General features: G+C 44.6%; 2 protein-coding genes across 7 annotated transcripts in view; both read right to left on the bottom strand.

Moving 5' to 3' along the window:
* Sugb (Sugar baby transporter) overlaps nt 1-2655 on the bottom strand; it is a 6434-nt gene extending 3779 nt beyond the window's left edge. The window contains exons 1-6 of one of the 4 annotated variants that reach the window (XM_026811051.1): nt 2101-2655; nt 1672-1978; nt 1219-1571; nt 951-1100; nt 589-874; nt 290-483 (exon numbers count right to left, since the gene is read on the bottom strand). In XM_026811051.1, coding sequence (XP_026666852.1) covers nt 290-483; nt 589-874; nt 951-1100; nt 1219-1571; nt 1672-1735 — 1047 coding nt within the window. In that variant the 5' untranslated portion in view covers nt 1736-1978; nt 2101-2655. The remainder of the gene's footprint in view (nt 1-289; nt 484-588; nt 875-950; nt 1101-1218; nt 1572-1671; nt 1979-2100) is intronic. The other 3 variants (XM_026811058.1, XM_026811066.1, XM_026811069.1) reach the window with 3 other exon arrangements.
* A 107-nt stretch (nt 2656-2762) lies between these two features.
* Nucleotides 2763-15359, bottom strand: LOC108632914 (serine/arginine repetitive matrix protein 2). Of its 3 annotated transcripts, XM_018037794.2 has the most exons (9): nt 14478-15359; nt 13208-13296; nt 12808-12972; nt 12573-12689; nt 12112-12471; nt 11361-11986; nt 11134-11279; nt 9456-11050; nt 2763-9319 (listed from the first exon to the last, which is right to left on the bottom strand). In XM_018037794.2, exons 1-9 carry the CDS (start codon nt 14503-14505, stop codon nt 4844-4846), a joined length of 7602 nt encoding a protein of 2533 aa, XP_017893283.1. In that variant the 5' UTR covers nt 14506-15359; the 3' UTR covers nt 2763-4843. The 3 variants fall into 3 exon arrangements, with proteins under 3 accessions (XP_017893283.1, XP_017893291.1, XP_026666786.1); XM_018037802.2 differs by lacking the exon at nt 13208-13296; XM_026810985.1 differs by lacking the exons at nt 12573-12689; nt 12808-12972; nt 13208-13296; nt 14478-15359 and having other exon boundaries at nt 12080-12152.
* Between the last annotated feature and the right edge of the window lie 5 nt (nt 15360-15364).

The raw sequence follows: 15364 nt of genomic DNA, 5'->3' as shown, positions 1-15364 counted from the left end.
GAGCACGTCAATAGCTACAATTTTTGTATGTACGTCAATAATTAATTGGATATTTTCTTCTATACTTTTTAGCACGTAGCTATTTATTATTAGCATTGTTCTTCCGACGTCTGATTTCTTTTTAATTATAGGAAATGCGTTTTTCTAAGATACATAAACTTTTGGGATTGACTGTATAGCCAATACATCCTTAAACTACTCGCGATTAATTACTAAACCTGAATTGAAAACGAAACCGAAACCGAAAACGAAGAGGATACATTAATTCCAAGTGCCTTAAACTAAATACCTTCCTCAAAGTTGTAGATGTTAGAACGTCGAATATCATGATAACCAACGCTATATAAAATATGCAAGAGTAATTTTTCTGAAACTTTCCTTCGCTGAATAAATCTACTAGATATCCTGCGCTTGTACCAAAAATACCGAAACCGATGCTGCTCCACATCTTTTGTTTTCCATATTCTTTTCTCCTATCGTTACCTGTATGCACGAAGAAATTACGTAGAAATCTGATCTGAAGATCGATCGAGTCAATTTTGATTTTCATTTCTATTCACGTCCAGCCGCACGTGTTAGTATACCAACCGAGAAGATCGAAGCATATAGCATCGGCCATGGTGACTACAACCGCCATTCCAATCCAGCTTATTATAGTCGCCCATAAAAATGAATGAAATTGATACGTCGCGTTTTGCGTAATGTTCTGAGGCACATCGGCTTCGTGAAATACTTCATCGAAGGTTGGATTGTCGTGGCACGTAGCCGTGCACAACGTTCTCGCGTAGTGTTTGCAAGCTGGTTTGTGTTTGTTCTGTACCTCGTCGTCTAAGAATTTCGCGGAAAATATACGTATGTATGCGCACTTGTTTATCTGTAAAACAAACGGTTCGACTATGGCCCCCCTTTATTCGTTCATTTAACTCGCAATTACACGAGAAGTATCTTACATAGGCGTCGTGGTACACATCGAAAGTTAAAGTGAAATCGAAAGTTTCTGTATCCAAAATAGAGGTAGAATTTGCCGACTCACAGAATTGTGTCGCGTTCCAGTATAAACACATCTCTGTATAGATCTCCTGCGAGCCTTTGCACGACATCTAAAATTATAGTCACGATACACACTTGTACGCAACAAACCACAAACGTTTACTTGGCTATAGAAAACTAAATGATCAATCGAAAAGACGATAAGGAGGAAGAGGGAATCGTTCATACCTGGCAGGATACATTCAAATGGACTGTATCTGCTGTCATTTTATGTACAAGCTCCGGCGAGAACCCATTTTCTGAGCATATCTCCAACGATGCGTCCCCATTGCAAATAAGAGCAACATTTTCTCTGCGAATCTCGGGTATAAAATATATAGAGAACAAAGATATCGCTACTACGACTTGGAATATCAAAAACAATAGCTTGTGTATTCGAAATTTGTCTGCTAATGCTCCGAACAGGGGTTTTGCCAGTAAACCAGATATCGGCAGTATCATATATATTGTGCCCACTAGAAATCCAGAAAAACCTAATTGTTTCGCTATTGTTGGTAAAAATGGTACTATCGGTCCAGTAGCTGAAAAAACAATGGGAAACGAATTAATCTTTGATATCCTATGCTGTCATTTCGATACGGTTACACGTAGATATGTAATAAGTAACTACGATCTACTTACCCGCATTGAATAAAAAGTAATGTGCCTTTATAGGTAGCAATTCCTTATTCACGTTTCCAATCATTTTCCAAATACGCACAGTTCTATATACCGTATAGAGTTGGGAGTGAAGATAAAAAATCTACCAATTACAAGCAGTTTAGAACGATCTGGATAGAATTATAAAAAATCGTTCTAATCTTCACTTGTCGCATGGGTTATCGTCACGCAATTCATCCTCGTTATCACCGTTAATAATTAGTATACAGGTACTCGAATGTCTACTAATTCGATGTTTCGATACGCTCTTTCTCGAGCGTAAAACTTTCTAAAACAGATAAGTATTTAGATATACGTATTGAATATAGTGCATACGTAAATACACGTAAATGAAAACAATTGTCACGTCGTTAAACCGATTGTACTTATTCATACGCATTACATACGTACATACTACATCGACGATCAATTTATAACGATCACGTAACGCACATAAAGTTACAACAAAAAAAAATAAAAATTACTCGGAGTCGTTCGTCTTATAGATCAATATAGATAGCCTACAATTTTTCTGTGCACGTGCACTTTACCCCCTTTGCCCTCCAGAATGTAGCAAATCAAACTCAGGACTTGAACATTGAATTGTGGAATCCGAACTGAACCTGAACTCAACAAGCGAACTAGTGTTACGCGTTACACTTGGGCACGCTTCGCGTTTCGTTTGTCGAGCTTGCTGCATCCGCAATAATTTTCATCGTCTAAATCAGTCTAAATGTATAAATCTGAATCACGAGGAACGTAGAGATATATAATACACGTAGGAAGGAGGCGGAAACGGGCGGAAATCATTGATATCGTGTTCGTCGATGTTTGCATTTTACTTTTCTGAAATCCCGCACAATTTTTCTACGTGTATGTGTGCATACGTCACATAATAATACACACGAATAGTCTCATTACGATTATTATGTATCAATGAAAAATCATGTGAGCACGGTCAATACCACGATCTTATAGTCTATAAGATCGTGGTCAATACGTGCTAAAAGTATAACCTAATGATTATACCTGCTTAAGTAGAAAGCTCTCCATGTCCAAGTGCCGGTCCAAGAGAGGTGCAAAACGGGAGGTTTTATTGCATTATATCAGTTGCGCTCAACGCTACACTGTTACAGCTACTTCTTCCTTCAGGTGTCCGCACTGCAGTTAGGATAGAGCTCAATGAATAAAATAGCATTACATACACGAATATTTACATAAGATTACGAAAAGAATAAAAAGGAAATCATGCATTCCTCGATTTAAATCTTACATATCTATTTAGAGGAAATTTATCAATCGCACCTTTCCTGAGATCGATTTACGAAGTTTCATCATTAAGACAATTTTCGCATACGATTCGTACAATACACCTAAACCCAAATAGAAAAAGTAGCTACATATGCTTATATACGCTGAAAGGATCTAAAAGAATTTTGTAACAAACTGTGCTTTAATCTGTTCTCGATACATTTACAATATACATTTACAGTACGTATGTATAATATTATAGTATAAGTTTCAATATATCGCTTTCCCGTTTCTGTTAATTTTCGTAACATCAAAATGAATTAACGTATGATCGCGTGAATCACACGATTTGTTTCGATTTTTGTTACATATTATTTTCATCCATTAGATTACGCAGGGACGCATAGATATCGTATCACGTAGCGTAGATACATGCGTAGATACATACATACATACATACATACATACATACATACATACATACATACATGTACTCGTACAGTATATTCTCTCGTTTCTCTACGTTCTACAGTCCTACCTATTTATATTAATCTAGATCGCATTCTCTGTTTTCTCCTCTCTTTTAATCTATCCGCGGACGAGTTTACATACGACGAATGTCTTTGACATTGTAGATCTTTTCTTTACATCGAGCACATCGTCTATGAAAGGGTCGGGGATATGTATTTTATATACAAAGAAGCGAATCTTCTATTTTACACACTAACGGATCTATATTACACAAGATGCGCCAGCAACGATATTATACAATGTACACAAAAATCCTTTGAAAATCGCCAGCATACGTACGCGGGTAAGCTCCTTTCTCGTCTTTTTATTTTTAGTTTTTTCATCGAATCTGTCGTAACTACAGTTGTGCGCGAGAAATGAGAAGAGTAAGAAGGAAAAACACGTACGAAACATTTTCGAGAAAAACGCATTGTCGAGTGACCCACGATTTTGCCTTCGCACAAGAAGTAAAAAAGTAAAAAATAAAAGATAAAAAAGCGAAGAGAAGGAGGATGTTGAAAAAACAAGAGTCGGAAAGTCTCATGCGAAGTAGGCGTATTCATTATGTATGTATGTACAAAGTAGGTATAAGTACTAAGTACATAGTATACAGTGACTACACGGTATGTACCAGTAGATTACTAGATTTTCGGAGAGAGCTTAAAAAAATCTTCTGTTCCCCGATCAATTGGAGTAAAATGGTATAATATGCCGTCGTATTTTATAAAAGGAGAAAAGAAGAGAGAAATAAAAGTTTCATATCGTTCGAAACTTACTGTTAGATGTTTGCAAGTTGCACGATCCGTGAACGCGCTCATACGATCTCAAATAATGTACCGTGTTTGGAACTATTTCCTTCCTCTACACGTTACCAATGTTTCTGCTCTTCGGAAAGGAGCTGCAACAAGTGTCTTTCGTTAACAAAAATGAAACGTCGGGTACGATGAAAACACTAATAAATCGATAGATCGGTAAAAGATTAAGGTATATACATCGACTCGATCCGATGACAAGAACTTGGAGTTACAAGCAGGATCGACTAAAAAGAAAAAATCGAGTAGTCATTGTCTCGTTTGAAATACCGTCTTTGACGATTCTACACTACAGACAACCCTGGATACTCCAATTAGAAGGCTTATCCTACCATTATGAAAATCACGAGAAAATTTAACACGGTTTTCGGGTAAAAAAATGTAAAGCGGGTCGAGCCGAGGTTCGATAGATCGACCGGGAATACGAAGATCGGAACATCTGGTTTCGCATCGGTGCGTTCAAATGGAACATACACGGTGCGGTGGTACGTTTCCGGTAGAATATTCACACTAGATTACGCATGGTGAGACGACGATGGTATCTACCGCCGAAATGTGGAGCGTTACAAAGATGTTAACGGCTAAAGCCAGGACGGTCGATGATGATGGGGAGGCGGTTGAAGAGCGTAAAAGGAATGAATATACTGCTGGTAAGCGGTCGGATCCATGGTCAAGTTCGGCCCGTGTGGCGTCACATACGCAGACACCGGAGGACCGTAGGCTGCTGATCTCTGAGCGGTGTGAAGAAAAGGATGAGCCGGGTAGTTTCTAGGCGTTTGATTGCTCAGTTTGTTGCAAGCTTGTTGCGCTGCGTCCGATGCAGGTGAAACTTGCTGTTGCTGCTGCTGCTGCTGCTGTTGTTGTTGTTGCTGCTGCTGTTGCTGCTGTTGATGCTGCTGCTGCTGATGCTGCTGCTGTTGCTGTCTGAGTGCCATACTGTAATAACTGTTCGGATTTCGAAACTCCTCGCTCAGAAAAGCGAAAGCCGCCGCGGTCGCGTCCTTGTCATAAAAAGGGGAGCTGGTCGTGGTACTTGTGGAACCGGCGAAATTGAAGGCACTACCGGTCGGCGGTGGCGGCGGCGCCGATGCCGGCGGCGGAACCATGGCGACGTTCTTCAGGCTGATTGAATCCGCCGACGTTCCCGTGTATTGCGGAAAACCAGCGACTGGTATACCAGCGACAGATTGCTGTTCCGCACTGACAGCCGACGAGACACTCACTGCATTCTGTTGATCCAGCTGTTGCTGCTGTTGCTGGTGATGTTGCTGATGCTGGTGATGTTGTTGCTGCTGCTGCTGCTTGCTCTTTCTGCTCTTTTTCGTTTTTGTCGTGGGTGCTGGCGCGGACGCAGTGTCGATCAATGCGTCACCGCCACCTCTCCGAGACGATACCGACAGTATAGATTGCGTGTTCTTCGCGGCAGCCGTTTGCAAGCTTTGAAGCAAATTCAAATCGAGGTCCGCAGCGCAAGTGGCCGGGCTGCGCGCGTACCCCAAATGTTCGGCCGTCACCGGTTTCGTCACCGGTGGTCGTGGAATGGTCAGTAACTGTTGCTGTTCTTTGCCCGCGCGACTAACTAAGCCTAAACCTAGACGAGCATAGGCTGCCGAATTCGTCACTGAGTCAGCCAGATTCCCGACGAACGTTGCGTCAAACTGACCACCCGGTACAACTTCTGATTGCGGTAACGCCATTATCGGATCGAAACCGAATTGGTCTTGACCGGTTCTAGCCGTGATATCTTGAGATAATCCGCGGGACAACTCCGCGGACGATTCGTTGTAGATGCGTTTCTTCACCGGAGGCAAATTGCTGCTCGAACCATTCGTCGCTCCGCCGGCGACGGCAGCCTTTGAACCGGTATCGAAATAATGCGGGCTGGGGTACATCGATCTGGCGTTTGGCATCGGGTATCCAGATGGTTGGAAACCGCTTGAATAGAGAGATTCGTGCGCCGCCAAATTCTGTTGAAACGCCAAAATTTGCGTTTGGTCTTGAGCCGACAGGTGTTCACTACTACCGCCACCGCTGCCACCAGTCGTTTTACCAAGAAACGACCGTTGCTGGCCGTACTTCTGGCTCTGGTTTAAGGAATTTCCGAGATCGGCAAAATTTCCTGCTCGTTCCTGGGGCGATTGTTGTTGTTGTTGTTGCTGCTGCTGTTGCGGTTGCGGTTGCTGCTGCGGTTGTTCTTGTTCCCCATGTCTCGATTCGGATCTCTGAAGATCGATATTGGAATAATTATTAACGAATGCGGAAGAATAGTGATCGGGCGATTGATAGATCTGATGGTTAGCGTTTAAATTCAAGGACACCGCCTCCGATGGTACGGAGAAATTCTTTTGCTGTTCATTGGCCAAACATTTCTCTGTCCGGTGCTCCGTTTCGCTCAACGACGAAGCTACCGGTGATTGTACGTAAGACGGATTCTGTTTATATCCATGGGAATACGTGGACGATGGCGTCGAGGCGTTCTGCGGATATTCGACTTTCGATTGCAAACTGTAGCTCGTTCCATTCTTCTGTGCCGAGGTTTGCGATGGCGGTTGCGACGTACACGCGGGCTTAAGCTGCTGCTGCTGCTGTTGCTGTTGCTGTTGCTGTTGCTGCTGCTGAGGTGACGGTTGAGAATAATTTCGAGCATGCTGCTGAGGCGACGGTATCGGTTGTGAGTAACCGTGCGATTGTTGTTGAGGAGATGGCGAAGGTTGAGAATAGTTACGGGATTGTCGGGGTGACGCCGAGGACTGAGAAGAATAGTTGGTCGTCGTCGGAGTAGGCGCTTGCTGTGGAGATAATTGAGAATAATTCTGCGGTTGAGGCGTCTGAGGCGAGTGTATGGAGTAAATAACGGACTGTTGTTGAGGCGATGGCTGAGAATGAGAATAACCCGAGTTCTGGGCATTTGGCGAGAGCCGAGAATATGAGGGCGGTGGCTGTTGCGAAGATGTCTGCGAAAATGTTTGGATCTGTTGAGGCGATGGTTGAGAATAATTTCGAGGCTGCGGCGATGGCTGGGAATAGCCGGGCGTGAGAGGTTGAGGCGAGGATTGCGCGTAGCCGGGCGAATGCGAGGAATGTGTCTGGGGCTGGGGCGAGGGGTGAGAAAAGTTTGAGGAACGAGGCTGTTGCGAGATCGAATACGCGGAAGGTGATGATTTAGGCGATGGTCGGTTAGGAGAGTAATTCGCGAGAGCTTGCGGCGATGGCTGAGAGTAACCAGAGGATGGCGGTTGCGGCGATCGCTGAGAATAATTTGAGAGCGCGCGAGGCGACGGTTGAGAATAATTTGTAGTCGATGTTTGCGGCGACTTTGGAGAATAATTCGGTGTCGGTGTTCGAGGCGAAACTCGAGAATATTGTTGTTGCGGAGATACTTGAGAATAATTCGGCGGTGGTAACTGTTGAGGAGAGGATCGAGGGTAAGGCGAAGACGGCTGCGGCGAAGCTCGAGAGTAACTGGAAGGTTGCGGAGACGGCTGATTGTGAGGATAATTGGCAGCGTTCTGTTGCTGCGGGGATAATTGAATCGCGGAATATTTGGGAGTGGACGGTTGCTGAGGAGACGGTTGCGAATAATTCGACGGTGGTGGTTGAGGGGATGGCTGAGGATAAACTTGTTGCTGTTGTTGCACAGGCTGTGGAGATTGCTGAGTATAAGCCGGGGACTGATTTTGATTGGGAGATCGCAACTGTCGATCGTAAGGTTCGGTTTGCGCCGAATTAGGAGGAAAATTGTCTCGAGGAGAATGTTGGACGAAAGTGGGAGAAGTTCGATGATAGGTTTCCCCGGAATTCTCTTGAGGAGATTTCTGGAACGTTTGATGATGTTGCGGCGGTTGCGGTTGTGGTTGTTGCTGTTGTTGGGCCGATAGTTGAGAGTAAAGAGGTGGCTGTTCGTAAGACGAGGATGGATAGGCCGGAGACAGAGGATGATTTTGCGGCGATGGTGTCGGCGGCAACTGAGCACTGTATCTCGGAGGTGTGGCATAATAGGGACTGTTGTAAGGACTGCTTCCCGTCGATAAAGCATCTTGATAAAATCCGGCTCCCCTTATCTGCGGTTCAACCGAACCCATCACGGACTGCCCCTGCGGAGACCGAGCTGAACCGCTCCGTCCAGGTGGCGACGACTCTTGGGAGAAACTGGACACGGATTCGCTAACGCTGCTACCACCGGTACTCGTTCTCCTTTGTCTATCGCAAAACGTTTCTTGCGATTCGTTCGCGTCTTTCTTTGTAGCTGCCGCCGCCGCTACGGCGCCGTCCTCGGATTCATCGTCTTTCTTTTTCGATTTCGGTGCACCGAATGCTTTGAACCAAGCACTCAAGTTCGGTGTCGCCGTTTTTTGTGGCTTTGTTTGTGCCTGTTCCCTTCCGCCAAACTTCTTATCTCCCGTCTCCTCTAAAGCCGCCTCGGGTAATTGCATCGTCGTCGTCGTCGTCGTTGTTGCTGTCGCCGACGCCATCGTTGTAGTCGCCGCCATCGTTACCGTCGTCGCAGCCGTGGTCTCTATATCAGCATTTGTGTTGGGACCAACACCCGTTCCGATCCCATCCTCTTTCGAATTAGACTGTGAAGCTGCCGTGAGAGCGTTACGCTCTTCCTCCTCGTCGTCATTCGAAAAATTAGGATTAGGCGAGGAAACCAAACTCTTGCAAATCAATTGTATCGAATCGACATTCTTCAAAACGGTACCTAGACTGAGTTTTGGTTCTTCGATCGTACTTTTGTTCGGTTGATCGGTGTCGTTGCCCGATTGCATAGCCGCTTCGGTATTGTTAGCGTTCGATAAATTCAACGGCTTTTTCAACAACAAATTTCCTTTGCTCTTTCCGGGTTGTAAACGGTCTATCGTGCGTTGGATCTTTTTCGGTCTGCTGGGTCCGTGAGGGCCGAAGATTTTAATCGAACTCGGTCGTTTTCTCGACGCTTCCGTCCTCGGACCCGCTGTCCGGCCGGATTCAACGGACGTGGAATGAATTATCGGCGAATCACTTCCCGAGGAGAATTCGGAGAGCTTCGGCGCGTCATCTAACCATTTGTTGATGTCCTATTCGCGGATCAAAAAAAGAAAGTAAACAATGATTATACATACATATAGCAAACGTGTACACATACTATGTACGCACATATACATATTTAGATGTGTAGTATCAGATAAATGTGAAACAATAAAATATTCTTACATGAAGCGTTTGCTCTGTTGCCTGGTTCAACGCTTGTATCGAGCTCTCCTCTTTCCCGAATCCTTTGGTAGCATGCTTCGAATGAACTAGTTTTACTTTTTTACCATCGGCGACGAGAGGCAGTTGGTCTCGATTTCGACCCTTCGCTCCTTGTGCATCCTCCTGCGGAGCGGTAGGAACTTTTCCTTCTCTCATTCCCTTTCTTAATTTCGCCCGTTTCGCAGTGGCTTTATCGCCGCCGTCGGCAGGAAACGTACTACCGTTTGAAGGCACTTTTTTCGAATACATGTTGTGATGGGATTCGCTCCTCGTACTTTTTTTCTGCTTTCGGTCTTTTTCGTTTTGTAATTTCTCCTCCCGTCGTCTCTCGCTTATTTTATCCTTTAAACCGTCTAACGATTCTATGTCTTTGTTACCTAGAAATGCGGTAACACATTTTTTAGATGTACGCGTTTCCTTCGAATCGAAATTGTTCGCTAAATCGATATCTTTTGAATCTATTTCACTCGATATTTCCCCGTTTCTCGGTTCCTCGTTCTTTCGTTTCGATTTTTTCTCTCTCGCATATTTCGCACTACTTTTCTCCGGTTTATCAGTCTCGAACTTGGACAAGCCTCTCGATGCCGTTTTCTCTTTCTTCCGACTCTTCTTCGCTTTGACACGCAAACTCTTCTTGTTCTCTTCCACCAGCACCGGACCGATCGTTTCCTCTTCGCGAGATTCCTTTCTTCTCACTTTGTTCTTTTTCGAGTTGTCCACCGCCGTTAACATTTCTTCGCTCGACTCAAGCTCCTTCTTTTTCTTCTCGATTTTCCTACTTTTACTTTTCGCGACGACTGATAACGGCTCATGATCCTCCTCGAAATCTTCTTTTCGCTTCATATTCTCTTTCATTTCTTTCATCGGTCGCACGTATGTATCCGTTTCTCGTTTCTTTTGGCGATGACGCTGATATTCCTTCGTTACCTTTTTATCTATCTTCCTCTTAATATCCACCGACAGCTCTTTGGACGACAGCTTTTTGGTTTTCGGCGACAGATTATTCCCATCGAAATTTTTCCTCCTTTTCGACGTCACGACGACGCTCGACTCGGAGGACATGGCGTCCTCGCTCTCTCGCGTCTCGTCTTCTTCTCTACTTTCTGCCTCCTCTGCATCCTCCTCATCCTCACCCTCGCCCGCCGCCTTCTCTTCATCATCTTCTTCCTCTTCCTCCTCTTGTTCTTCCTCCTCTTCTTCCTCCTCGTTCACTGACTCTTCGTTCTTCGCCCTCTTACTCTTCTTTTTACACTTTTTCTTTTTCGGAAGTTTATAGTTCTTTCCCCGTTTCTCTTCTTCATCGTTTTTCTCGTTAACTTTCGGCTTTGCTTTAGTCTCCGTCTTGTGCGACTTCGAATTTCTCTTGGCAGATTTTTTCGAACGTTTCCTGTTCTGATGGGGAGAAGAAACGCGAGACGGACAAGAGGGAGACACGGGCGTAGCAAGAAGTGGCTTTGGTGACGAAGGATCCTCGTCGCTGGACGCTTCCGACTCCAAGTAACGATTCACAGCTTTATCGAAAGCATCCTTCAAGTTGAATGCCATTTCTGTGTACTCTGTGTGCAAAACAAAATGGAACGAATAATGATACGCACGATTGGTAAAAACGAATCTAGGACGATCGATATACAATACTAACCGTTGTCGGAACCATTGTATTGTCTACAATTATCTACTATCAGTCGAAAATCCCGTTTGAATTCGTTTAAATTTTTATATAAACCATTCTCGAGTTTCTCTTCCATCGTACCAAGATCCATAGGCTTTCGTACCACGCTGTAATACCTGTTGACAATAAAAATTTAATTAATCAACCTAACTGAGATAGAAGTTAACGAACGGCATACAGCTAGAAATGGTACGGACCTCGGGGCGTATTCTTCGTCGACGGGATCGACGAACGGCCAGGCATCCACGTGATCCTTGAGACTCTCGAGGACCTTATGCATTCCGACTCGGCGTTCCTCCTCCTCGATCCCAAACGAGTAAGACCCGTACTTGTATCCATAGTTCGAGGATACATAGTGGCCATCGCTGTTACCTCCGGCGCCTTTCTTTTTTTCTAATACCTCCGTTTCATCCCTGGTGTGGATCACGATTTGGCCGACGGCCGAAGCCAACGAATTGTTCGTCTGTCTACCTTTCTTTTGAATCGGAAGCGGTGAAGTGAGCGATGTCAACAACGGTGGCGGTGTCTCCTGTTTAACGACGTCTCGTACGCTTTGCGATTGCCCTTTACCCTTCTTATTTCCTCTGTTCGTTTTAGTTTTGATCTTCGATCTAACCATGTTCACCGTTTCCATCTGCGCCGTCGTCGTCGCCGCCGCCGCCGCCGCCACCGTCGAGGGTTCGTGACTTCGTAGAACGCGCGAACTATTGCGTTGCAATAATTTTCGCCTCTGCTGTTTCTCTTTTAAATCGAAAAGTTTCGGGATTTCGGGCATGAAATCTTCGGACAGAGTACGGTAAAGCTTACGTTCGGTATCGTACTCCTAAACGTTGTACATACACAGAACAATTAAAGATTGCACGATCGTTCGATAAAGCTAAATTCTAAGGGGTAAATAGAGATATTGCTTAATTACATTAGAGCATTACAGAACAACTGGGGAATTACCGAATCACGAAATTTCTCAACTAGTCGACTCCAATCCTGCTGAGTGAAACAGACGACCTGCCAAACCCTCTCCTTTCCTTCGTCTTTGTCGACGTCGTCGACGTCGTCGCCTATTAAACCTTCCTTCTCCTCCTCCTCCTCTTCCTCCTCTTCCTCCTTCGCCAATCTGTTTCGTCGTCTTTTACGCTTTTTATCCCTAGGCTTACTATTCTGTTTTTGCGAGACACTGTTACAAGTATCAATGTAGTCCTCCCTGTACAATCGAGTTCCGTAAAAGTACCAATAGGCAGAATTCTTACGATCATGTCCTAATGGTTCGACTCGCAGACTATCCGAGTCCAAATTACTCAACGATTCCTCCTGAAACATGAGCCTGTTAGATAATGATATCCCTTAATGTAATACCGATGCGATCGATCTCGCGCACTGCCGCGCGTACGGATTCTCGTTTCAAAACGTACCACGTCTTCGGCGTCAAGCCTGAAGTCGCAGAGAGCGCGTAAGATTTCTACTTTTTGACGAAGCGGTAGTAGCTCGAAATCTACGTCCGTGTTGAAAGGATTCTCACATTTGTATTCCTACAAGCAGAAAATACACGCGGTTCGTTAATGTTTCTCCTCTTTCGAGTCTCGTCCATCCCAACAATACGGTTCGATCTCGATCATTTCTGATCTACCTACACCTCGGCCCACTCACCTGGCACTTTTTTCGAAACAGTCTACGGAGAAACATCTGATAGTTAAAAGTAGATATGTCATTGCGCGTGTCGTTCGGCAGGCAACCTTCGAGCAATCTGACTATCAATTCCTGTACCAGTCGCCCCTCGCTTCCACCGTCTGTTAACAGAGCTTCCTCCAGGTCCTAAAATGAACCGCGTACAATTAAGATGTGTTCGCATGCTCTTCCAAGTGTAAGTTAGCGAGAAAGCAGTCGTGCGAAAGAAGGTAATGCGTAAGCCTCAAACAGGAACGTTAACGTAAAAGCCGAAGCGTGTGGACTGTTTTGACACGTTCTGGACGCTGAAGCGATCAAAATCTGGATAGCACCGGGTAGGTACGTATCTGTGTGAATACAGAGCCAGCATTTAGGTAGGTACCTCGATATCAAAGTCCAGAAGATTGAAGGCGGCCCTAAATAATGAGCAGAAGTGTGCTATACTTGGCACCTCCCACCACGATTGAATGTCTAAAAAAAATAAAGGAACAATTGAGAGTTCCTTAACATTGCTACTTCTCCCATCTTTGGAACGTATGTATCTATTTTCTGTACTCTACTCTAGCTTCCCTTCCTACTTTCCACCTACTCTTCTTTATTTATCATCTTCCCTATACTCGTCATTGCCTTGTCACGTGGTATATAACATATGTATAACATACGGAAACACGTCGACTAACATAATATTTTATCTTTAAAACTAAGAAAAGTACGGTAAGTACATAGATAGAATATGACAATTCGTAATCGACTCGTGTAAACCGTGCATACCCTTATTCATTAAGCATTATATTATGTGTACATATGAACGTGCGCATACCCATATTCGTGTATGTTTTACTCGCAGAACAGATTAAATAAATTTAACGTTATTCACAGATGTGCACGCGCATATTATTCGTCTGTGTTTTGAATTTGATATCGATGGTCCATCGCACTGTTAAGAACACAATCCGAGTGCACGCATTATTCGTTTTCGATGTCTCTCGTCGACAATGACCATTATTACGAAGTACACCCGGACTGATGGAAAACAAAACTTAAACAAGATGATACCGATCTCGATCAGAGAAGAAACTATATGTAAATACTTTTAAATAAATATGATTAGGAACAGTTAAGTAGTCGAATTTTCGTTAAAATTTCGTAAAGTTTTTCGAAATATTCTTGTACACGATGCGACAACTACGATAAAATAGAATGTAAAATACACGTTACAGTGTTACGTATGAATGGTACGAATCTTCGTACGAGTAATAATAATAATATCGCAACTGCAGCTATAGTTGCAAATATATGTGTATGCACGTGTAGATTAGTAATTAACACTTTACGTACGTATACGCGTACAATTTAAAGGTAAGGAAAATCCAAAACGATTCCGTCGCTAAACTCGGGGTCATTGACAAGACTCCTAATAGTACTACGTACATACATACGTACGCGTGTATTGTACCTTCGTTCGTTATAACGTACACGACATATACGCATACCGGTGCTGGTGTCGTCGTGGTAAACGACTAACGAAGGCAAACAAAGAAAACGGTAAACGAAAGAAACGAAGTATTCGAGTCATTCGCGTAACGATCGTTTATTCTATAGGCATGTATCGGGGTAGTAGATGAATCAAAGGAAGCAAAGACAGATTTTACCTAGGATACCGATGAAAGTCGGAAACATAACCCGTCGTGTGGCGGGCAAACCGGGGGCGGACGAAACAGAGTCAGAATGAAAACTGTGTCGATGCGTCGTCGCGTTGCAGAAAAACGGCACGGTGGTAAATCGCCGCGTGCTACCGTCGGGTCCGCCAGTCGAAAGTAGCCTCGGCTTCCGTAGACCAGCTCCGATTACGAGAGATCCACAGATCGAAAGACGTATCAAAGATCCTTGCTCGGCCGACGAGGGTGCCGATCGTTTTTAACGCACAGGGATGCGCATCAGTGGAGATGTACGATACCCGTACGGTCGTGGTCATCCAAAATATGAAAGAGCGGGCAATCGCGATTCCGATTCCACATAGCTCGTCCCGCTGCCACCGCCACCGCCGTTGCTGGTAAACGGGATCGTACGATCGAGTGCATTCGTAAAGATTAATGCGATTCGTACCGTAACACCGAGTTCCGGATAAACGGCCAACACCGATTCACTTGGTCCGTTTGCCACAACGCACAACACTACAACTACACGAGTCGACAGCGATGCGCGCGACACTCGCAACCATATTCTAATCGGCTACAGCTACGGTAATGCTGCTGCTGCTGCTGCTGCTGCTGGTACGAGCCGCCTTGAAACAAACACGATCACTAGGCTTCTTCGTCGATGATCAGGCATAATCCTTTTCGCACGAGCGTCCAGCGATACGAATACGCATATGCGTCGATTACGCGGATATCCCGTAATCCCGTTCGTTCACCGTCGTCGCCAACTTTTTCTCCCAGTCTTTTCAAATTCAATTTCACGTATGCACGTATTTACATGTACGTGCGTAGGTGCCTCCGTCGCACACGCTGTGCGCGCGCGCGCGCGTGTCTCCGTCGTA

Source organism: Ceratina calcarata, unplaced genomic scaffold, assembly GCF_001652005.2.
Source record: "Ceratina calcarata isolate Rehan_Ccalc_2016 unplaced genomic scaffold, ASM165200v1 scaffold110.2, whole genome shotgun sequence".
Classification (NCBI taxonomy): Eukaryota; Metazoa; Arthropoda; class Insecta; order Hymenoptera; family Apidae; genus Ceratina; species Ceratina calcarata.
This window is presented reverse-complemented; position numbering and strand designations above follow the sequence as displayed.